The sequence below is a fragment of the Trachurus japonicus genome, chromosome 13 (assembly GCF_045865225.1).
Source record: "Trachurus japonicus isolate A0001 chromosome 13, Traja_1.0".
Lineage (NCBI taxonomy): Eukaryota > Metazoa > Chordata > Actinopteri > Carangiformes > Carangidae > Trachurus > Trachurus japonicus.
Genome location: NC_140919.1, coordinates 20,449,507 through 20,474,344, shown reverse-complemented (window position 1 = coordinate 20,474,344; position 24,838 = coordinate 20,449,507). Strand labels below are relative to the sequence as shown.

At 40.4% G+C, this 24,838-nt stretch overlaps 1 protein-coding gene across 1 annotated transcript in view; it reads right to left on the bottom strand.

Annotated features, from left to right (window-relative positions):
- Positions 1–3,596: 3,596 nt before the first annotated feature.
- zbbx (zinc finger, B-box domain containing) overlaps positions 3,597–24,838 on the bottom strand; it is a 50,922-nt gene continuing 29,680 nt past the window's right edge. The window contains exons 11-21 of the mRNA XM_085796667.1: positions 23,977–24,071; positions 20,292–20,413; positions 20,049–20,104; positions 18,663–18,838; positions 17,045–17,917; positions 14,837–15,066; positions 12,647–12,815; positions 9,505–9,669; positions 7,249–7,542; positions 6,992–7,070; positions 3,597–3,911 (exon numbers count right to left, since the gene is read on the bottom strand). Coding sequence (XP_085652793.1) covers positions 3,833–3,911; positions 6,992–7,070; positions 7,249–7,542; positions 9,505–9,669; positions 12,647–12,815; positions 14,837–15,066; positions 17,045–17,917; positions 18,663–18,838; positions 20,049–20,104; positions 20,292–20,413; positions 23,977–24,071 — 2,338 coding nt within the window. The 3' untranslated portion in view covers positions 3,597–3,832. The remainder of the gene's footprint in view (positions 3,912–6,991; positions 7,071–7,248; positions 7,543–9,504; positions 9,670–12,646; positions 12,816–14,836; positions 15,067–17,044; positions 17,918–18,662; positions 18,839–20,048; positions 20,105–20,291; positions 20,414–23,976; positions 24,072–24,838) is intronic.

The window sequence follows — 24,838 nt, the reverse complement described above, 5'->3', positions numbered from 1 at the left end:
CAGCAGAGACAGGCTGGGCTGGAAGGCATTCCCAGCACCCATACATAAACATACTTAGACTGAACACAAGGCAGGAGATAGAAAATTCTCATATCATAATGTGTGAGACTCAATATTCTTAGCCATTTTTATCTCAGAACACCAACATGTTTTCCTCTTATTAAAATCTCAAATATAGAGCATTTTATAACCCTCATTAACATTTCCACAACTGCTTATTTGCCTCAGGTTTCACACACTGCTCACACACCCTGTTCTTCACAGAGAAAAAATACATTTTAATTTATTTTCATTGGTTTCATGACAGCCCCACCTGTAGACGGGAATAGATGCCTCCACACAACCAGAATCATGGAATGAGGCATTAAAAAACGCCTCTCTAAATGGCAGACAGCCACATAGCAACAGCCAAACAAGCAAGTCAGAGACTCTGAGGTATTAGGCTCTCATGTGAAAATGGAATTCTGATAAACAACGTTAGAATTTTCATTTTAAAGTCAGAATTCTTTTTAACAGTCAGAATTTTGAGATTAAAGTCAGTATTCTAATTAACAGTCAGAAACAGTGAGTAATAAAGTCACTGCTTTAAGCTTAAAGTCAGAATTGAGGCAGGCGTGAGAAACAAGTCAGAATTCGTTCTGGTTGAAACTCATAATACTGTGGGCCTCTTCCCACCTAAACGCCGTTTGCTCACGTGCACAGTCTCTTGATGTGATCTTACAAACGCAGCTAACACCGTTTTATTTCACTCATCAGCATCGGAAACCAGTAAACACACAAAACATGGCACAAAAAACATACAGTAGCCTAGCCTATTTAACCAGCTCAGAGCAGCAGCACAACATTACTGGTCATCTCAACCAACTCACCTGCACGTCACGTCGTTCCCTCTGGCGATAGCCTGCTGATGTTGCTCTGAACTTCTTTCCAACAACGTGATGTTTAGGCTACTCCAAAAAAAAAAAGAAGAAGAAGAAGAAGAAGAAGAGCGTTAACATATATTTCCTTTTTCCGGGACTCAACTTTCTTTCGAAGGTCCTCCCACTTTATTTAAGGAGCTGCAGGTGTTTTCAGTTCGGGAAACCAAGAGCAACAAAGTGACATTTGGTCAAAAAATATCTAGAATTTGAGAGCTCAACCAAACCTTAACAGTCTATGGGCCTATGTCTAACAGGAGACACAAACTATGTTAAATAAAAACATTTTAATTGTTTTTTGTTGTTGTTTTGTTTTATCTATTCGATGTGTTGCAAAGATGCCACAGTTTTGATTCTCATTTGTGGCAGTGAGAGCATCAATAACATCTTAAAGGTAAATAAGAAGATCATGGTCTTGGTTACATAAAACGTTAACACCAACTTGGAGCTTCAGACAGGCCATTTTTCAACATTTAACTGAAACCACAGGCCACCACCTTGAAATCACTGAGCATAATACAGGCAGAACAGAGTCGATTTGTCAAATCCATTTTAATAGCAGAAAAACATATTTTTTCAGCGACAGGGTAACAAATAAAAGACAGAAGACTACAAGTTTGCTGTAAAATACAGACAGACGACTGCCTTGAGAGTTCATGAAAAAAAAGGCTAATAAGGGAATAACAAGTAGCTAAAACAATCCCTTTCTATTTTGCCAATTTCACAGTTTATTCGCGGACTCCAACAGTCACACATGGATGCAGCTGCTGTCCCTCACGGCTCGCAGTAGGTGACTTGTGAGGCTCAGTGAGGGAAGGAGTCCATTCAGGGCATTCTGGGTGAGGAAAATTGAATGGGTTTTCATCAGAAAACAAGTGGACATGGAGCCAGAAGCAAAACAAAATGTTTCCACCGTGCAACTTGCTGTCAAGAGAAAATGCCATAATCCACGAAAACCAAAATAACTAATATGACAACTCTTGTGGAGACAGAGAATGGAATAATGGCAACTACACTGTTGCAACTACATGTGCAATGTTAATAATGTGATATGTTTGTGTGTTATGGTTTAAAATGAAAGTGGTGGAAGGTTCCTACCTTCACAAAGTAAAGAACATTTTCTAAATTTGACCCTATGGAGGAAGAAAAAAAACTTTCATTACATGGCATATTTGTCTGTCTGCTGTTTTGCAACACAGCCAGTCTGAACCCCAGTTCCAGAGAAGGGTCAGTTAATATAATGGAGTTAAATGTCAACTCCTCCAGTTTCACTGTCTTTCTGACAGCATCAACAACATCACAGGCAAGTCCAAATCTAACAAAGGTCAGCCCTCTTTTCCTGTTCCCTTTCGCTGTGTGTATGCATGTGTGTGTGTGTGTGTGTGTGTGTGTGTGTGTGTGAGAGAGAGAGAGAAAGAATGAGAGAGTGCACAGATCTCAGAGTTGTTTAAATCCAGCCCAGTGGTTCGATATCCATCAGATTTATGTCTCTGTTATTTTCCTCTACTAAACAGTAAGTGATAAACTCAAGTGAAGGACACAATAACAAAGATCTACCTTTTCACCTCTCTCTCTCCATGTCTGCTTTCTCTCTCACTCTCTCTCTCTCTCTGTCCCTATGCTATCAATCAGTCTTGTGGTGATTGCTGTTGGATTACAGGGCTTTCGCTGTCCGCTCCTGGCGATTAACGTCGGGACAAATAAAATACCCCTATATCCCTCCAAAAGTGACTGAAGTAAAGAGGAGGGCCACGTGCACAAATACTCATATTCCCACACACAAGCACATGCAGTGAACAAATTGCCCGTAATCTTCAATTCAATCACAAAGTTTGCATCTTTGACATCCATTCCGCCTCTTAGAGTTAGTGTTTTTATTCGAGTGTGTAATCCAGGTGTGATTTTCTCCCGTGTCTACTTGTTTGTCCTTGTTCGATCCTCATACATCGGCTGGAGATAAAGTAGCGGATGGTGGGTTGTTAACTCAGCTGAGGACAGTGGCAGCTATGATAGATTAGGACTGGCTGTGGGGAGTAATGCAAAACAGCAGAAGTGAGAAAAAACACAAAAACACGCACTCACACACACTAGCAGTGCATGTACACATTCACCACAGAGACAACAAACCAGTTCCAGTGCCTGGTGTTTATCTTCCCCAACTCCTGCACACACATAGGGAGAGATGGCAGCAGCAGCAGCCATTGGCACGGTTCCTTATTCCCTCCCTTACAAACATAATTTATCACCTGCAGGAGCTTCCTCAGTGTGTGTGAGTGTGTGTGTGTGTGTCTGTTTATGTGTAGACATTCTGACCTGATCCAGTGCCACCCTAACCTTATTAAGAGACAAACTGATGACAACAGACAAAAATGTTCTCCCTAACCCCAGTGGGTAAAATTGTCTGTCCCTCGGCCCACAGACACACAATTGCACGCACACTTAGAAGCACACAGTCAAAGGAAACCAAGCAGACTCCTGGTGAGAATTAAAACAAAGTCACCATTTGTCTTCCCATCACCTCCCCTCCCGCTCTAATGCTGTGCCTGACTCATGGTTTGTTTTGTACTTTCAGCTAATCTATCCATCCATGTGTCTCCCAGCTGCTTTCTATATACAAGAGTCCTGCAAATGTAGTGCAGAGAAAACATGGACACATATAAAGAGAGAGACAAATCATAATTCAAACCAAAACAGCGTTTAATCACTTTCCTGCAATGTTTTCCAAAGTATTTCATTTTCATCTATTTGCACAACAAGAGTTCCATGGAGATTTAGTGTGAGGGTAAAGGGCATCTGCACCAGCCTTTACACCACGTGAACACAATTTAAATTACATCCATTATGTCTTTTTGTTTGCTTTGCTCTCTCATAAATATGGATATTTGAGTGCAGTGATATGCATGTGTTTGTGTATCTCAGTGTAGTAAGAGGACGCTCTGCCGGTCTCTCTGTGTAGCCTCCTCCTCTTCCTTTTGTTCCTCGCTGACTCTGTCCCTGCGAGACACAAAGCCGACAATCAAAGACATCAACAACATCCTCCAGACCTACACAGCGCTCACACAACAGCCTGTGATTAATGGACAAATGTACAAACAATATTCTAACAACTTTCAGATTCAGACATCATCGATTTTGCTCAAGAAGCGTTTGTGACCAGTATCAGACACAGCACCAGCTGAGAGCCCAGTTGGTGTGTCAACAGCGCTGGTCATCAATGCATGGTGGGGTTTAACAGCCTTTTATCAAAACTGAATCCTGCACTGGACTCATTTACAATTCCAAGTTGTTAGATACTTTGATTTTTGGGTGCGATTTCTCTGCCTCTAATAGGAAGATGAAAACAGAAACGTTGTTAATAAGAAACTACTCGCATAGAAAGGAGCTAGAATTAACAGCACCAACGATGCCAGTAAAGTTTTTCATTGAGGCATTTAGGCGAAGCTTCTTCCACTTAGCATTCAACTACAACAAGGCCAAATTAACTTTGGATTCTATAAATATGGATGCCGTATCAATGTCACTCCACCAACTGGTCTGACATTGGTGTCAGAGCAGTAAGTGATCTAAGCCCACATGACCCAGGTGGCACAGGTTTTATTACAAAACGTTTCCTTTTTATACTTCTTTTAATGTCATGTTTGTTAAAGCTTTTGGTATCTCATTACCTCAATGATCAATATCATCTCTGAAGCATCACTGCCTTTTATTTGCTTTGCTTTTCTGAGCTGAAGTCAACAACTGACCGGTGTTTTTGTTTTGAGGTCACCTTCACTTGCCCAATGTTTGTATTATTTGCTATAGCAAGAGATATTGTAAATAAGGTTTGAAGTCCATGCAGCTTTTGTACTTGCTAACACAACTTCCATCATGCTTCAAATGGTGCTGTCTGTAAACTTCTTGCCTTGAGTTTAACTGATAACAAGTAAACAGGCTGATATTCAGATTTTATAGGAAGTTAGACAAAATACTAAAGAAGGACAAATTACAATGCATGTTTATCCTGTTTTCAAACATATTATAAAGTGTGACTTTAAATGAAGTTCAGCTGAGGCATGAGTCCAATGCATACTGCTGAATTATTACAATATTAATCCAGTAAACACAGAATATACAGAAAACACAAATATGTGCCTTAGTCTGTGTTTACTGGACTAATCTCTCAGGTAATGATGTCCAATCTCAGATGTCTAACTTTTGTACCTATTTAAAGCTTCTTGTTAGGTCACTGTAAATCCTGTACTTTGTAGGCTCTACATGAGAAAATCAGTTCCACTCTCCAAATATCAATGTGATACTGCTGCGCAACTGTGCACTGACTCAAGGTTAGATCAAAGACAGCCAGTAAACTGAGGCAATGCTAAAGCACATGCAGGCAGCAGAAGGCAGTTGAGTCTAACCAAAGATAAATGATGAATAGTCGTCTGGATTTGAGGTAAACATAAGGCTAGGTCATACACCCACAGCATTCTTGTGTGCTTTAAGAGTCTGAATGTCCTATTGCTATAATATTCACCAAAATAAATGTGTATTTCATAGGTTCTCTTCAGCAGTGAATTGTAAACCCACTCAAGTTCTTTTGATTAGATTGTTATTTTGTATGAAGGTGGAAACCAGAGACCACAGAACTCCATTATCATACATCTACTCTGCGATGAAACTGCAGCCACCACTCAACATACCCTAAAAGCCATCTTGTAAAAACTGTTGTGCCTCTGTGGGTATACCTGGTGGCTGCTAGGAGGATAAAACTGAAGTGTCCTATAAGGATGGTAAAGTGAACCTATATTAAAGGAGCAATTTTCCAGTTATATCCTTGACGTGTTTACTGTACCTACTACATTTAGAAAGGAAATGGAAAAAAATATTGAATGTCCATAAAAGTTAGACTGTTGTTCTTGGCTTCACCTCGGGCGGCAAAACATTTGGTCAATAGTATGAGAGCGGAAGATCCATTTCAAAACTAAATTTGTATTTCTCTGTTAAGGTGGGTTCTATAAAACAGTGCAATACTATTCATTGCACAAAAAATTCTTATTATCCCTGGAGCCCAATGTTTTTTAATATTCTGTAAACTGAATATTGGCACTGTCATCAGAAACAGCATGTTGTGAGGAAAAGTGGCTTTAATGAAAGATGAATATGTAACTATTAGAGTTGGCTATTCAAAAAAAAAAAAACCTCCACAGGTATGACAAATGAGTCAGTTTAAGTGCAGCCAAGTGCGTATACATTGTATGTGTGTGTCTGCGTCGGTGTGTGTATGTTTAATGGATGTAAGGAGCTGTTTTTGGAGCCCTCTGTGTAGTGTGTGATAATCTGGTTATTACACGACTCAATGTGATATTCACAGTGCTCTGCTGAGCACAAGGCCTCTAGCACAGATTATGCCCATTACACGCACACACATAAAACAGCAACAATGTACAGACACGCACACTCAGTTTCTGACATATGAGAAAAACACATTGACACTCTCTCTCTTTATCTCTCTCTCTCTCTCGCTGCTGCTGCTGCTGCTGCTGCTGTCTCACACACATACGAACATTAAGCAGCACATTAAGGCCCAATACCCAACATGCTGTCAAAGCTAAAGTTGTTCTGCTGGCTAACGATCCATTACACACCCCACATATCCGAGAGAGAGAGGGATTGACGGAGCACAAAAAGAGAGGGATTACCCCCCATCGTGACCACTGAATGGTTGAGGAGAGGAGGGAAGTGTATGGGACAAGAAAGCAATGGATTACATGCCGATCATAGTGAAAAGACACAGAAGACAGTATGAAAACAGGAAGTCACAAGGCTACGCTCAGATTCCCACTAGGAAAAAAGTCCCTGAGCCTTTCAGGATATGAAATGGGTGGAAATTTTAACAACTACCCAAGCTGCACCAAGTACTCATAAGTTGTAGTGTCCTAATTGGGCAGAATGTGATATATTAACATTTTCAGGCACAGTAACAAGAACATATGGGCTTGAGTTTCCCTTTGAGGAACAGGTTTTGTTTATTCTATGCCCTGAGCAACTACAACTATTAGATGGTAGTGGGCAGAGTGTGTGTGTGTGTTACCCACCTTGTCAAACACTGATTCCCATGCTGATCTTCACTTCCACTATTTCCCAAATGAAATACTGAAGCCAGCGTCCCTGTTTCTGAGGCAGACATGAAAGGAGACTTATGCTTATGGACTTATTTCACAACCGTCATCATCATAATAGCTAATAATGTCATCAAACCCTATTGTGACTGACTTGAATACACCATTGTTTGGTGTTTGTGTTGATCACAGAAGGCATGACATGTACTGTACTGTGCGTGTGCATCCTATACCTTCGGCCATGAGCCTGAGTTCTCGATCGAGACTGTGGAGTGCGAGTGCAGCGGTGTCGCTGTCCAGGTCAGGGTCCTCGCAGCCAGACTGATCCATACCACAGATCTCCATGATCTCTTGGGCTGCACGGCACAATGGACGAACTGCTAGATCCACTTCTGAGCCCAGTGTGGGATGTGACAGGCCGGTGGAGGGAGGACGAGATGGGCATTGAGAAAGGGAGGGAGAGACTGATGCAGGGAAAGACCTTGGGGTTAGCCTCGGAGCATGAGACGTGCAGGACCGGTCTGACCCTGTGTAAAAATTAAACAAGTTAAAAGAAAGACGACTTAGAGTGAAGTGTATCATATTAAAACAGTTACGGAAAGTGTGAGTGCAAGAAACTGAGAAGAGGAGATGTAGACAGGTGAAAGTAAGAGGGAGAGGGAGAGGAGGGGGGTGTTATTCAGCTCAGGATTCAGGGGAAGAAGGTGAGAGACAGAAATGATCACAACAGTTAGTGGAATGGGTGGTGTCTCATCCCACTCTACTGTGAGCCACATCAAATTGAATCAGATTGAACATCCATCCCCACCTGCTCACTGTAAATTACATTGAGGCCCCCATTGAGAAGCTATGATGGTGTGGGTGTCTATGTGTGCGTGTGCGGCACACTGATTCCTCATGCTGCGTGCTGTCTAACCAGTTTCAGCTCCAGTGTTAAGTCTTTCATTCTTTCAATCTTCCATTGTCTCCCTGCCTCTCACCCCTCCCTCCCTCCATCGGTGCCTGGCTCTGTCTTTCAACTGACACCGAACCTCCACTTAGTGCTTCACAACCACCTGCACTGTCAAACTAAGCAGCATGAGGAAATGACACATGCAGTACGGTGCTGTTAACATGCGCACTCACACACATACACACACTTAATTTATCTCCATTTCAAGGTGGATATGACATATATGAAGATTTCAGCTACTGATGAGCTTCTTGACTAGATTTAAAACGTATTCAGTATAAAATGAGATACAGATTTAAATCTGATGTCACCAATGCTCCTCTCCACAGTTCTTTGGAGGGTCAGATTTCTTCATTTGTGTGGATTGATACTCAAGACTCAAGCCTTTCTGATAATAAATCATCATATACCTGTGGTCAATGCAACACACATGCTATTCAGCATCATTGGCTGAAATTAAGTTAAAAAAAAAAGAAAAAGTTTGTTGAAAAGGAGTTCCCACTGACAAAGATGCTCAGGAGCAAACAGCTATTTCAAGACATTCATTAATGGCACCAGGGAACCCAGGCACAGATGTCTTGGTGAGAAGCCTACTTCAGCACGCTGTCAGACAGCACACTGGAGCGGCACAGCGACGAGACGGCACAATGAGGCCCACACCTTGCTGAAACGTCTGTGCTTAGGTTCCCTTGTGGAATTAAAGACACTGAAAACGTGTTGAGCACTCAAGTGTCCTTCTGATACTATAATTAAATATGTTGAAAAGGTTTTGAGCTCCTGAGTGGCTTTACAAGTGTGGACCTGCTTTCACAGTATTTGACTCTAGCGTGAGGAATTCAACTGAATCGAGGGAAAACGATAGGATGAAGAATTCCACAAAAGGCAAAAATTTGAGGCCGTGGTCGGAAAGACTGGGTCAGATTCTTGAAGAAAACAGCAGGACTAAATGGCTTGACGGTACATAAAGAAGAGTGGGGGAACTGAATGGCTGCATTTAAACACAGTTGTTTACGGTGAAAAAAATAAGGAGGGAAAGAGGAAGGGAATTGCTTAGCAGTGGGGGTATTAGCTACACTGTATCACTGAATAATACTGATCATCTTCTTGTCTCTTAGGTGTCTGTGTGTATAAATGCAATCGTGTGCATATCAGCATAAACGGATTACTGCAGTGTTTCTGGGAGTGAGGGAAGTGATGAGAGGACACATTCTGGACCAACTCCCAATCCTGCATAAAGTCTGTGCGTATATGACGTGTGTGTCTGTTTGTGTTTGAGAGCGATACAGTATAATCTCTTTTAGAAACCTGCATACCCGGCGCCAAGAAAGTATATGCAGACATGAGGTATATTAATTGTGTATGAAATGGAGTTCTGTGTGTATGAGAGTGAATACGTAAGAGGCAGAGCACAGTGTTCACAAAGACACAAATACACACAGGCGTGCATGGGAGGACACGCACATACACATGCACATGCACATGCACATGCACATGCACATGCACATGCACATGCACATGGACATACACATACACATACCAGATGTTCTGAGTTCATTTGCTGATGTTTCTCCTCTCCTGGTGGGTGTGGCTGAGCAAATTTGAATTCCAGTTGGCTGCATGTGGTTGTCCTCCATCACACTGAAAACCAGGTGTTTCTCAGTGAAGTTACTGAGGCTGCTGCTTGGTCCACCAGACTCTGACCCTGAAAGAGTGAGAGATAATGGAAGAGAATAAACAGCCATACAGTATACATTAGCATTGCAAATATTTGCAGAGAACTGTTTCATATCCCATCAATGTCTATCCTAGAAGCTGTCCCTACCCAGTTACATTATATTATTCTATCACTCTTTACATGCCCGAAAAAAACAACAACTTGGAAAATCTAGATTCCAGAGAAAGCCCCACGATACTAATCATGCAGCGTCATGCTGCTGTCAGTTGAACGTATAGCTAGCAAATGGAAACAGCAATGCATTTGCTTTGCAATCTAACTCCAACCGTGTGTGTTATTGTATAGATACAACACATGCAATAACTTTTTGCAACAGTGCATAGGCACGGCACACAAAATAAAGTTGCTGTGTAAATTATGGAATATGGATATTCATTTTCATGGTTTATTTTTAATCTTTTTTTTTTTTTTTTTTTAAGTAAAGCTTGGTGATGGTTACAAATGGAGTTACATTTCCAAGTCCTCTACATAGAGGTTTTAGAAAATGAAAGCACATCAATTCAATCTGAGCATAGAAACCTGTGACTGTGAAGAGGTTCCCCTTTTAAACAGAATCTATTGGCTATTTAATGCTAATAAATATATAAATGAATGTAAGTGAATGTTGTCAATTATATTTGATACAATAATCAATTTGTCTATCCTGGGGCAGCATCTGTACTGTACCGATATTGCTAAACAAGCCTGCCCTGCCAATCCTGGTAGCTGCATTGCAATTACTGTTGTTTTCTTCTTACTCTCCAGTGGTTAGCCAATTAATTAATAATATTGAATGGTTAGAGAATCTACTAACTAGTCTAAATCACCTGCAAATGAAAGAGGGAAAGAGCAAGAGTCAGACAGTCAGTGTCTAAATTCCCAAAAAGCAAACCAAGAGGGTTAAAGCTGTTTTGGGAAACAACAATTACCTAAAACGCACACAAAGATACCACTAGAATTCTGTCAGTGTGTTGGTCTGTCTTTTGTTCATCTTGCCTTTTATCTTCCAGGGTGGCTGTCTATTCATCTACCGATCTTTCTGTCTGTTTCCTCATTCATTTGTCTGCTTTTCATCTTACTGTTTTTGTGTCTACATGCAGCTGCCAGTATCTCTATCTAACCCTCTATGGAGGTTTGTCTGTCTGTCCGTCTCCTTTCTTTCTCTGTCTTCCTCTTTGACAGGATGCACACGAGACAGAAACTGCACACTAACAACCTCATTTTCTGACTGACCAGATGACAGAGAGTAAGTGCAAAAAGGAGAGAGAGGTGCAGAGGTAGAGCAGCAGACACATAAAACCTGTTGGACCTCAGCCCTGGCTGGAAAAAAAGAAGAGGAAAATAGAGGAGACAGATGGAGGAATGGAGCGACATAAATGAATGCGGAGTGTTGTCAAGGTGATATCACTCCTCTCTAACCTTTCTCTCTCATTAACTTTGGGGCTTTAACGATGGTGGCAGAGACAGCGCGGGGTTTGACAAGCGGCTGGCTGCATGGTGCGAGGACAGTAGTGGTGCCCTTGTAGGAGTCTCTCGCTGTCCACCTCATTCATTTAACACAGACTTGACAGTGAAAAAGAGAGAAGCTGGGCTTTGAGACCTGATGAAGGATGAGGTTGATAGGATCGTTTTTGGGTGGAAGCAATTTACTTGAGCAAACAAAATATGAATTAGAAATCCTTGCTCAATCAAAAGAGTATCTTTACCGTAAGAGTACAAGGTGTAATCAGCAGCATGTAGCTAAGTTATTGCTTCTGATTTGATCCCGAAATTATTACTTTTACTCAGGTGCAATTTTGAGGGGCAGGCTGGATTTGTTGAGCAGTCTGAGCACCTCACAGACATGGCCAATTTACAAATCACTAGTGTTAGAGAATATTTCTGGATGTCTATGCTTTGGTCACAAACCGGAAATTTATCATGTAGGCTACCTTGGGGGTACTTTCCTTGCTTTCGTTACATCTTGGTCTACTGGAGACACTTATCAGAAGTTTCAAAAAGTATTTTGTTACAGCAGTCTGTATAGTTCAAGGTGACCAGGCAATGAGAAAAAGAGGGAGGGGAGGGGAGGAAAGCATGGAATTAAATGTCTATGCAGTTTCTTATGGGAGGTAGTGATAGATAACACACAAAAAATTACACAAAAAACTCCCCGCAAAGTTGCACTGCACTGAGCTTTGTATATATTGCAAATAATATTTCCAGAATTGTCTGTACAATAGGTTGCCATAAAAGAAATATGACATTGAACTGAAAATATGTGCCGTCAACATTCGCCTCAAAGTCAAAACAACTGTGCGCCAGGCAAAGTATGCAGGCAATGCTATCGTCACTTTTAAGATGGGAAAGAAACAACAACAGACTGTGTTGCATGTGTGTGTCCTTGTGATGAAACATGGACATTCACAAGTTTTTGGATAGGGGTCTATTTAGGTCTCAGAGTATGTCTGTGTTTACCTTTAAGTTTCAGAAAATGAAGCACTCAATAAAAGTTTGAATATTTAGCTAAAAGAAACAAGTGGGGTGAGACATACTCACATGTACACACACACAAAGACAAAATCAAAAGAAATCTCAGGAAATCTCCCCCTAGACCCACCGGCGGTAAATTATCGGTGTTGTCCCCCATCTCTCGTTTTCCACCACACAGCCAATACTCCTCTGGGTTTAAAACTCATTTTCATCTCTCTTGTAAGCTCTATGTTTTTACATATTTGTTCTAAATCCTATTATGAGGCCTTTGTGATATGAATAACGCTCGTAAATTGGAAAGTATCTCCAGGCAAAAGTTGGACACAGAGGTAATCTTCACAATCTAATCTCTTGAAGCACAAAAACAGCAATGGCACTTTCTAATGTAGTTTATAGCAAACTATGAACATTTTTAAAGAACCCCCCCCCCCCTAAATAATAGGATCATGAGAAATCACATACATGTTGTACACATTAAAACACTCTGATCTACCTGTTCGGTCTGAGTCATGTGGTGACGTTTGGCATGTGCGCCGTGGGTCAGAGTGTGTGTGTTCTGGTGTGTCAGAGTGACCAGAATTCAAATCCAAACCCAGAGGGGAAGACCCATCCAGATCACAGAAATGCTCTGATCCAGACCCAGCACTCTGGTTGTGCATCACCTAGGGGGGAAATGGAAACAGATGGAGGGACACAGGGGACGGAGGGGTGGAAGGAAGATGGGATTAAATGGTATAAAAGGGAATAAGTGGAAGGAGTGAAGCAGAAAGCCAGATCGTGTGAGGAAGAGAGAGGGGACAGAAGGAAGAAGCAGAAATAAATTATGGAAGTGGATGAGGAGGGGATGGGACGAAGGGTGTATTCGGGGGTAGTGTGAGGGCAGGGACATGGAAATAGAGTGAGGAGAGTACAGGAGAATAAGGAATTAATATTTTGGTCTCATGGCTCAAGTTTCATTTCTGTCCTAACAAAATCAGTTCAAAGGACAAAATGAAATTCAATATCAATTTAACTTTTATTAAGACAGGTAAGGGTGTTAAAACTTGTGTTTTTTCATCTTCGACTGCGTAAATGCATATTAATAAGCCAGTGTCTTTCACTGAAGATTATTCCCTTCTGTCCCCGTTTCCTTTGTTTCCACTTGATGAATTGATTTTTAATTAACCCCTGGAGCTGGTAAGAGCATCTCACAACGGCATGGTGGGCTAGCAGTTCTTCCCACGCAAAGTGGCTTCCTGTGAGACGAAGGTAAAATGAGGAAGCTCTGTTTGGTTAAGATTAGATCTGATGCATTAGCATGCTAGCCATAGCATCGCAAGACACACTGCAGATGGGCTCGGAGAAAATAGGAGGGAAGGCATGTGGGAATAGTGTTGTTAAGAGCGAGAAGGAGCAAGGATGGAGAATGACAAGAGGAAGACAGGGCGTAAGAAAGAGGAGAGGCATAACAATGAAATGCCAAGAGACTGAACGCAATGATATTGTGTAGCAAGAAAAAAAAATGGAGTTTGTGCAGACCAGTGTCTCCACATAACAAAAAGGATGCAGTGTTTGACTAGCTGTCTGAACCACAGAGTAAAACAAAAACATGGAAGAGCAGAAGAATATAGGGACAAAAATAAATACGTAAAGTGTGGATGAATAAAAGAGGGGAAAAGAAAGTACAGTAGAATACACAGAAGACTAAGTCTAAGAGCTGGAAAAAAAAATCACCATCTAATCATTTTAGAAGCAGTTTGATTTAGGTCCAGGGGCCAGAGATAACCACCATCTTCACAATCATGAACCTCATTTTGCTCTAGCTTTTTAATAAAGCTCTACCCCCCTTATTTTTCCAATCCTCTGTCACAGTATAAAGTATTCATACCATTAAATGGCTCATAGGTCATTTGGGACCATTCAAACAGTGTCTTTTTAATCCACTCAGTTTCTCTTTTATTCTCTCAACGGTGTGCACCTTTAACACCACAGCCTTAGGTGTCTCTGAGCTATAGATGAATAATGTAAAGTAATTAGTGTGGTACAAATGTTATCTAATAGATCAGGTCAGCTACAATAAGAAATTCTAACTGTATGTCACTGGAGTCTTCTCATTCTATGGAGTGATTATGTCTATTGTAATGATGTGGTTCTTTAAAAACTTCTAAAACTCGCCCATTTATTCTTTTTACCCAGCACTCAGATATTTCAAAAAGATATTTTACTATTCCAGCACCTAACTATTATAATCTCTTTGTTAATTCTTTTGTTCATTTATTGGCTATCAAACATTTTTGACTACTGTAAGAATCATTTGTAATTTAACAAGCCAATGATCTTACTGCAGCCCCTGTATAATTATACAAGAAAATCCATTTTATGCAATAAAAACTAGAATATTCTGTCATATTAGTGATTGTACCTCTTCAAAAACCAGGTACACTTGTTACACAAGGCTTAAGTTGGTGTTGTACTGACGGATTTAGTAGGTTAATATTTACTATATTGGCTTACACTGAAATCTTTCATATTGCTGGCTTTCCGTCAGCTTGACAACCACTTAAAAACATACTTGTATTTGAGCCCCATGAATGCAAAATAACCTGAATTAACACTTGTGCTCCCCAGAAAATAGTGCTATTACATACCTCAATGTTACCCCTCAAAGAAGCAGGAAGTGTATGGGAATATGAAAACATGTTACCATGGTTGGTTCAGACAGCTGTTCTGGCTCATCAGCCCACAAATATTTTTCTCCTTCCGCATCTGTGGGAACAAAGGAATCTCCTCGATGAGATATGGCAGAATTATCTTGCGCCTCTTCTCTGGATCTCCCTCTTGTTAAACATCCATGTGTCTGTGTTTCTTCATCTGAAGAAACCTCCTCATGTGCAGTCAGACCCAGGCTATCGCTGGACATTTCATCGTCACTGTCTTCATGAAAAATACAGACATATCTTTAGAGGACAACAACTGTGCTTTGAAATATGATTTAAAGGTGTAAAAATATTTTTTCAAAATATTGGGCTAAAATCTAATAAAATATTGTGTTTCTATCACTCAAACAGTGCTGTATCAACTTTGAAGGTGAACTGTAAGAGAACATCGACTGTCCTTGATTTATCGTGTTTTGAACCACTGGAGCAACATTTTCATCTCAAACATCCAAGGAAACATCTAAAATGCGATCTGAGTGTCCTTGGCGTTGCCACACGCATCAAGCTCTAATAAGCTGATAAAGCAGCATTCAGTGTCAGAGTGGTTAAAGAGCTGAAAAAAGGAAAGGAAAATGAAGGATGAGGGAAAGTGCTGATTGTCGAACAGAGAAAGACAGCTAGAGTTGTGAAGTCAGAAAGTAGGACTGAGAGAATCAAAAGTAAGACGGAGAAAGAGCTGTGAAGAAAAGGCTCATTTAAACTGTCACCAAACTTTAATGAAAGTTTCTCCATTTAAATCAAGTGTGTTAGCACAATTTTCTAATTCTTAAAAGACATTAAAACATTCCCTGATCTTTTCGAAAAAGGGCTGTCAGAAAACCATATCCTATCCACACATATGCACACCGAGACCCACACAAACATAGTCAGCAAAAACACATTGCAAACAAAGGTTATGTATATCTTAAGTACTCTAGCGTAAGTAGATGATTAAGTGTAAGTGTGCCTATGTATGTGTGCGTGACTGTGCACCTGCATGTATGACAAGGACTTATATGGATTCACATCAGTAAATCCTAGAGAAAACGTGTGCGTGTGTGTGTGTGTGTGTGTGTGTGTGTGTGTGTGTGTGAGTGTTCCTTTACAATGTAATTACCCTCCTGTCTATTGTAGCATTATGTCAGGTATTTACTTAATACTCTAATCGATATTAAAAGGAGAAATAACACTTTTTATGGTTGAATCTAAATTGGCTTTGACAGCCCGGTGGAATAAAAGGAAGCCATTACTGCTGAGATCCTCAAGCACTTTATTCGTATAAACTGCCTGGCCATTGAGAATTGTGTTCAGGCAAAATGAAGCATGACAACGTTTTCTATCACGAGTTGCTTTACTGGAAAGACGTGTGATTCCCCATCCGTAGATATGAATACATTTATTTTCTTTATTCCCCTGTTTTATTCATTTCTTTATTTTTTTAAACTTGTTTCCTGGAAATGATTTGGTCTCTGAAAGTGCAAATTAATAATACTGTCTCTAAATGCAAAATTAAATCAATATTATAGTAATAATAATATAGTATTACAAAACACTATGCGCTGTAGTAATGCAGTGGAAAGTAAGTATGTCTATGGGCAGAGAAATTGCCCACAGCCATTACTTGCTTAAAACTAATGCATGCCTCTTTAGAGCATGTCACATTTGAAATGTCTTCCTTGTTCTACTTTGCTAGAGGGTGAAATTATACCACAACTCTTTCTTGACTGTGTTTTCCAAATAACATGATCTTGGAGTTGTTAATTATATGAGGTGCAAATTGGCAAATGCTTTTTGAATAACAAGGAATTCTTCATGGAGAGAGCTGAGTCTCAAGAGCGAAGAACTGTATCACTGGCATGAATATGAAGGTGGGAGGACTGATTTTCTGATTGCATGTGTTGTTATTTATGTAAATAGTCAGGAGCTTTGTGGGATGCTCTAGTGATGGGAGGAGGCGTGGCATCTGATGTTCCAGTTGTAGTCACTGCCCTCAATTAGATGCACATTTTGCTATCTGTAGTGTAGTCCAAAACAACATCATCACATTGTGGTTCAACATGCACTCGAGAGGCTCAAATAAGGTGATGCAACCATAGCAGAGCTGAAGCCAGATTGCATGCAAGAATAATTGGTGCTCTTGTCACACATTCAACAACATCAGTACACACAGACACACACTCACACAAACACAAAGCTCATTATCACAATTCACTTACCTACTGATAGCTTCAATTTCTCTGCCATTTCCACAGCTAAATGAGGACTGTGGGTGACATTTAAGGGGTGTGGTGAAGACGATGGGATGTATGCATCTGTATCCTGATGGGACGTCGCTAATTCATGGTCACCAGAGATGGAGGTAGAGGACATTAAAACAGGGGCATCCTCAGCTGACTTATAGCTAGAATGTACATCTGGAGTAGACTCGTAAAATAGAGATGATCTTGATGGGGTTTTCACAGGTGCCCTGAACGGCACAGGGGTTGTTTGTGACGGACTGGGTCCCAGGCTTTTTGTTTGTGGGTTTGGGTTTGAAAAGTGAGGCAGCTGCAATTGATTAACAGATAAGAGACACTCTGGGTCACACAACGACTCTTGGGATTGCTGTGGGGACTCCAGATTGCTTGGTGGTGATTGCAAAAGCTTTGGTGATGAGATTGGTCCTGGGAATAACTTGGAAGATTGGAATTGTTCTGGCAACAGAGATGAGTTTGGGCCTTTTTGTAATGGGGTTGACTGGTTAACCTGGGGCAATAAGGTTAAGTCAGTGGAGCCTGATGGTGTGAATGTGAACGTAGACCTAAGCGAGGGCGATATGGAGGGAGAGGGGGAGAGATGCTCTTTTGGGGTTGATGATCTTGTACTAGCCAATGGAGACACATCAGGTGGAAATGAGAGAGGGGACGAGAATTTAGGGATCTCAACTTGGGAAAGTTGTGGTGACCCGTCGTCAGGTTTTGATTTGTGGACGCTCTGGGAACGATTGGACTTCTGTGACATTGAGATTGGTTTCTTGATTGATGTCTTTGAAGACCAACGAGGCTCAGCAGCAGTAGGGGATGCTAATGGTACACCTTGAGAGGCTGATGCTGTGGAGAATAAAATAGACACAATATATACAAATATATCTTTTGCAGTCATGTGGTCACTCATAATTTGAAGAAAAGAGCACTCAAATACATACAGACACAGGCATTTTCCACCAGTATAGGATTATAAACATAGTCCTTCTGTTATATCTTATTTTAATCTTTGGATACATATAATATCTCTTCCAGCCATTTATTTTTTATATATTTTAAAACCTGCACAGGTCACATCATTCTGAGTTCAGCTACATCTGCAGTGCAACACCACCCTGTCACTCTCTCCCTCCTCATCCTGTTTCATGTTCTGCTGTAAATTTTGACAGTGAGGTTGCATAGCCACATATCAGATTGCGGAAGATACATTTAGAAAATAGAATGCCAAAAGATAACTGAATGTTTTATTGTGATTAATTGCTTTATTTTGCAGGTCAGTTGATGGAAAATTGTTCAGAATAACTTCAGCAAAAAAAACATTCATACTGAACATTCCTAAAACTTTCTTTACCAGTTTTTCTCATTTATAGAATCGTAATGTGTGTAAACAAGTGTAAGAGTACATAAAATACCAAAGCAAAATAAATCCCAAAAATCATTTGGATGCTGAATTCAAACTCACTGAAACTCAAATTATGTATTTCTTTCAGTAACTACATGTTGAAAAAGTACACCTTTAAAATGTTCATTTTCCATCAGCCCCTCAACAGAAAACTCTACAGAATGCATTGCCTTTCAACTCATCACTTACATTTCATTGAGCTCTCTGCTTGTGAAGTCTGAGGCTTAGACAGACGGAGGTTCTGGGCTGTTTCAGACTGTGATGGCGCTCTGGATTGTCTGCGTCGTTGAGTTGGAGAGGAGAGGTTGACTCTTAAGGACCCACCACTGGTTTGGGGCGCCAGTGCTTTCACATTGCTGGAGATCCTAAGACAGCGTAAGACAGGACTTTGTGAGTGAGTCCATGTTCACTTGTTAAGGGCTATACATAACTTTCTGGTATTGATTAATACTGAAAAAGTTTTTCCAAGGGATGCCCTGATCACATGTTTTTCCACTGACCTTCAATAAGTGAGATTGGTTGATTTGATCAATTTTTGCATATATCGCTGATGCCATATGTTAGTCTCACACCACACTACACAACAGACACAGACCCTTAACCACACCTGATCAGTTTGAAGGTGATTGGTGACTAGGAGCATTACTCCAAATATACTAATCATGTGTTTTTAATGAAAGAAAGTCAATCAGTCAGGACATCCCTAATTTTTTTTCCCAACCACTGACTGTCCACCACCATTTTCCATCAACCTTTCTCTGTTTTGTGAAGATGTTAACAACACTAAGCTTTAACATATGACAAGAGATGAATAGGTTTGACAGCATCTTCTCCTCCATTTCAAAAAAGAACATAAAGTTCAAGCTGTTCCTCTGATTGTTTACCCACTACTTGCAAATCTTCATAAATTACTTTTATGCTATTACATTTTTGAATCAAACTACTAATATAATTTGTTTTGCAACACAGGCAAAAGGCAACATGATTTAAACAACAAAATTCCCTCCCAATAGAAATCTACTGCAAAATCAGGACTGTTGATCATGCATCACTAAAAATTCCCTTCCATTAGCAAGTCTCGATGTGTTTCATTTGTTGAGACGGATCATAAAAGTTTGAATGCCAATAATTACAGTATAACACTATCATCTTTGCTGCACACATGCTGGGCAAGCGATACATCGAAGAACCCTATTCAGTTATTCTTTTAGTATAGCGCAAGCACACCTTGAGCTCACGTTGTTTATATACAGTTCAAACACTCCTGTTTCTCAGAGGCACAGATCGTCTCCGTGGAGTATTCTCTTGACTGCAAGCTGAAAGCGCATTGAACAAGATTTGATCGATAATAAATGTAGATACTGTCAATCTTATTTAATAAATCATAAATAAATATTAAATTATTTAATAAACTGTTTTCAAAAACCTTCTGTAGAATTCCCTTATATGTGGATAGAAACCTTGCTCTGTCTTTTGAGACGGATAAGACAGATGTAGCCATTAAAAATTGTGCAGTGTCAGAGTGGTAAGAATCTAGTGAGGTCACAGTAGATATATATTTTTTAAATTGAGACTCACTTTCTGTTTGTCCTGTGTTCAGCAACAAAGACTCCATTTATGTCTCTGTCTGTCTGTAGAGAAGAAAACAGATCAGAGCTGTAACACGTGAGCAAGAGAGATGGAAACGAAAAATATAATTTTGTCAGCAAGGAGTTAAGTTTGTGTCTACTCCCCCCGTGCCTCCGTGTCAAGATTCCCTGTGCACGTTCATGTACGTAAAACATTTCTGTTAAAATAAAATGCTTTAGTCCTTCTCACCTCATCCAAGACTTCTATGACAAGGCACGGTGCAGGTGTAGTAATCTGAGCCTCAGTTCTATCACTGCTGACAGGAACAGCAAACAATGATGCACAGTAGTGCCGAAAATCCTCCTCCTGAGCTATATACGCAGGGGAGAAGAAGGAGGAGAGTCATGCTATGTGTTGCAATGTGAGGAAGCGGAAAACAAAGTCATTTTAATAATACAAGTTTGTTCTTAAATGATGACATCAGTGAGTGGAGTTTGAGATCCAAAAAGCCTGACATCATCTAACTTTTGAAGTGACAGGAGCATTTATCACTTAGCAGATGAACTGGCCATGAATCAATCACAGGCCATGCCAACAACCTCAGTGTTCAGCTTGACCCTCAGGTCAACTCTCAACTTTTGCATCTAACCAACTGATCCACTGAATTTGCTGAAGGTGACCCCGGACAGACTTGAATGAAAAATGATGGACACAGTTCTGATGAAAGATAAATTAAGGGGAAATTCAATCAACACCCCCCACCCACCCCGACACCATCCACCTCCAGTCTTCATATCCAGTCAGGTCAAGATTTCCATTACTCCTCATCACATCCGGATCTCCAGTTTCTCCTACTCCTGTCTATAGAGCCATCACCTGTGTTTAGACACCAAGGGTTTCCTTTATTTTGCACAGTCTCATCCCCTTTTGAAATACTGTATGATAACATCATGATGGGATCTCTGACAACTTTGCAGTTTGATATAGATATGTCCTCCTAATACACACATAGTTTCACATACAGCTGGATAATACTTATACTCTGTGCTGTGCTGAGTAAATTGTCTCCAATATCTTTCATCATTTTTCTGCCGGTGACAGAAAAGGCATTCCCTAGAAACTGAATATTCAAAGCAGCCAGGAAAATGATCCCCTCCTCCTCCTCCTCGAGGAATCAGAGGCTGGGGTCATAGAAAGCAGCACACTTGGGTCTGTATTTATTCATTATTTTGTTTCAGTTGAAAGCTGTTGCCGACACAGCAGGGGGTGAACAGCGCTCTCACCGCTGAGGACACCACCCTGCTGTTCAAAGGACAGCAGATGGATGTGGTAATCTACAGCACTGTATGTCTATGTGATTATCTATTTTTATGTGTTGATAACAAGCAAATATCAGACGCACATGACAGTTAAATGGGATCGTTTCAGGTCATATGCATATTTATGCAGCGATTCATGTGTGGGATTACAAAGTCTTCCCTTGGCATACAAAAATATGGAATATTTAAAATATTATCTATCTATCTATCTATCTATCTATCTATCTATCTATCTATCTATCTATCTATCTATCTATCTATCTATCTATGCACAGTGTCTTGCTAGAAATAGCAAACAGTTATAATGCATCTGTTGACTTTTCCTTGATTGGTCTTTTTTTTCCTGTATGTGCCTTTCTATTGTTGCTTTACCTCTGCAAGTTACCTGTTTGTGACACCCCCACCCCTCTCTATCCTCCTCCTCTCTTACTAACAATCCCCCTATCACATCACCACATGGGTCTGACAGCTCGGGAAAATGAGAGCTTAAAACAAAGGAGTGCTCCCGACATGATGCCAGAAAACAGTTTTTATAATTAATGGACACACACATCGCCCACTCTTTCATATTCAAAGACAGAAGAGGAGGAGGAACTCTGCAACCTGTTGTAATTGGCATGCACTGAAAAAGTTTGGAACAGGTGGAGGGAATAGTTTATCAGCTGCTGAACAGCTCTACGCTTCCCAAAGACAATGCTGTCTTCCTCACATCTGCATATCAGTGAAACAATGGAGTATTAATTATCAAGTTGTGAGCAAAGGCATGGAAGTCATGATGTGAATAACTGTGTTTTATTAAATAGTGATACTGATATTTAAGAGCTGTATTAAAGCTAATGGTTTAAGAAGGCCACAAAGAGGTTTGGGAAGAATGATTTGTTGACTCTCCAACTTGCCTTCAAGCATGTGATGAGAGATGTAAGTCAATGCAAAACAAAGTTTATATCAAATATATTACACACAATTGTGTACACATACTGTATGTGCGCACTTTTTTTTCACTTTTTTCATTTGTTCCAGACATATTTGATCACTTCTGCTATAAAGTATGACAAAAATGTATCTTACTACGAATGGTCAACTGTCCCGGTTAAGCTTGAGTTAATGAGAATTGTGTAACACAAAACTGGGTCATGGATAGGGAAGGCTGAGGCATCCTCCTTTAGGGGAGTCCCTGATTAGAAGTTCATTTCCAGCTAAATATAACTATGTAACCACTTGCAACAAATGGCCCAATTCTCTGAAATAAACGACTCTGATTGAACTTTTAGCCTTCAGCTAAATAAACCAAGGTCTGATCAAATCAGTCCTAATAGCTTTCTGCCACTATAAAGTGTCCAGAGGTTATTCTTGAGTTCATGTTCCATGTTTTTTTGTGACTAGCATCAAACAGGGAATTCACCTCAAGTGCACTTTTGTGTTATTAGGTCCTTCCTCAGAACAAATCTTCGTGTCCCGGGTCACAGTGGTAAGCTAAAAGTTTGTTGGAGGAATCAACCAGAATTCAGGAGCAGACTGAGTGATTTGTGTGTTTGAAATGGGATTTATAAAAGTGCAACCCATGGTTGAATGGCAGCCATTATTAATGATGCTGGGACAAAGAGAGCCAGAGGTGATAAAAGTGCAAAGCCGCCAATGTGTAAAAGTTGTAATACTTAGGAGACACCAGCTGTGTCAAGTGGAATAGCGTTAATGTTCAGGCTGTTGTTGCTGCATCTCTGATTTATTAGATCAGGCACAGTAGAGAGCTGCAAGAGATGTTAATTTATAATATGTACCTTTAGTTCTTAAAACCGCAAGGACACTTCAGTTACTCTGAAATATTATTTAAAACTCCAATTTACTGTGTCAAAATTGTTGAAGTTGTCTTGTCACATATTAAGCATTTCTTTGGAGAGCATAGAGAACCAGCGTGACCTCACAGATTCTGAAAGAAACAAGTATTTCAGAGAGTTAGTTACAGGGATGGGGTAAAGCAAGGACTTGCAGATACTAACGAGGTCGAGATTGGAATGAATCTTGACTGATGAGATGAGAGTCAGTTGACAGTCCCGGGGTCTAGAGGTTTGGAAGGGAAGAGATAACCCTGGTCTACCCGTCTCCTGACAGCCTCGGCTGGGGGCCAGACAGCCAGGACACTGCCCTGACTGATGAGCTCCATGCCCTGAGCTCCAAACTACTGGCCAACATTCCTTACCCAGGCTGAGTGCAACCTGTCAGGCATGAGCCGTCTCTAACAGCCCCTCTGCCCACGCAATCACAGTCAGTGATTACCCATCACACAGCCACAGATGGATGGGCAGGCACTGATACGTCAGACCCACCGAGAGGGAGAGTTTTTTTTTTTTCTACTTTTTCTATCGTGTGTTTGTATATAAGTGTGTGTGCAGGTAATTTGTCAAACTACTCGGTCCTTTGCTGTTTCTTTATTTGGTCTGGGTGCCAACTTGGGTATATGTATCAGAAAGGTACTGTATAGTGTATAGCAAGACCCGTCAAGGCTTGGCATGGACATTAACACATGTATATACTGTATATATGTGTGTGTGTGTGTGTGTGTGTGTGTGTGTGTGTGTGTGTGTGTGGCTGTGTGGCTGTGTGCATGTGCTTATTACCTGTTAAACAGCTGTCCTCTTCAGTGCTTGAGCTTTGCAGTGATTTTAAGTCTGGACCAATGACGATTGAAGGATCATACATTTCAACTGGTGTTCTAGAAATAGAAGTAAAGTCATAAGATAAGATAAGATAAGATAAGATAAGATAAGATAAGAGGCCTTTATTGTCACTGCATTAAAATACAATGAAATTGCAACTGCCCATTACAGTGGTGGCATACATACTTAAAATCACACACATCATTAAAGCAGGAAAACAAAAAAGAGAAAACAAACAGACACACAAACAAGCAAAAAAACAACAAAAAGCAAAAAACACATGGGTTAGAAGAAGATAAGGAGACGAATACAACGTGGCAAGTTACATGGGTCAAAGTGCTTGTGCATGTGCTTGTGAGTGGTGGTGTATGGGGGTATGTGGAGCAATTGTATGTGGAGCATATTTTAATATGTAAGAAAATGCATAATAAAATAAAAAATAAAACGTAAACTCACAGACCCTGGACCAGACCGCAGAAAATATACATTAATATCAATTGTCTTATTTTCTTCTTTTTGGTCATATGTGCCCTTTCTTTTACCCATTTGTCTTGGACACTGGGTGACTGAACGGATGGATGGACAGAATGATGGATACATGCATACATTCATTCTTTCTGATTTTGTTTTCTTGTCTAATATTTCTAGTGTAGCCTCACGTAAACAGCCACCCTGTGTCCTTCACACCCATCTCTATTCAAAGTGCAAGGCCAATGAGAGAGAATTCAAAAGCAGCTCTCATCTGCCAATAACAGGTGACTGGGGGAAGTTAGTTTTAGTTTGTGTACTTTTCTCTAAGTCTATTACTCTCAAATCTCAAACT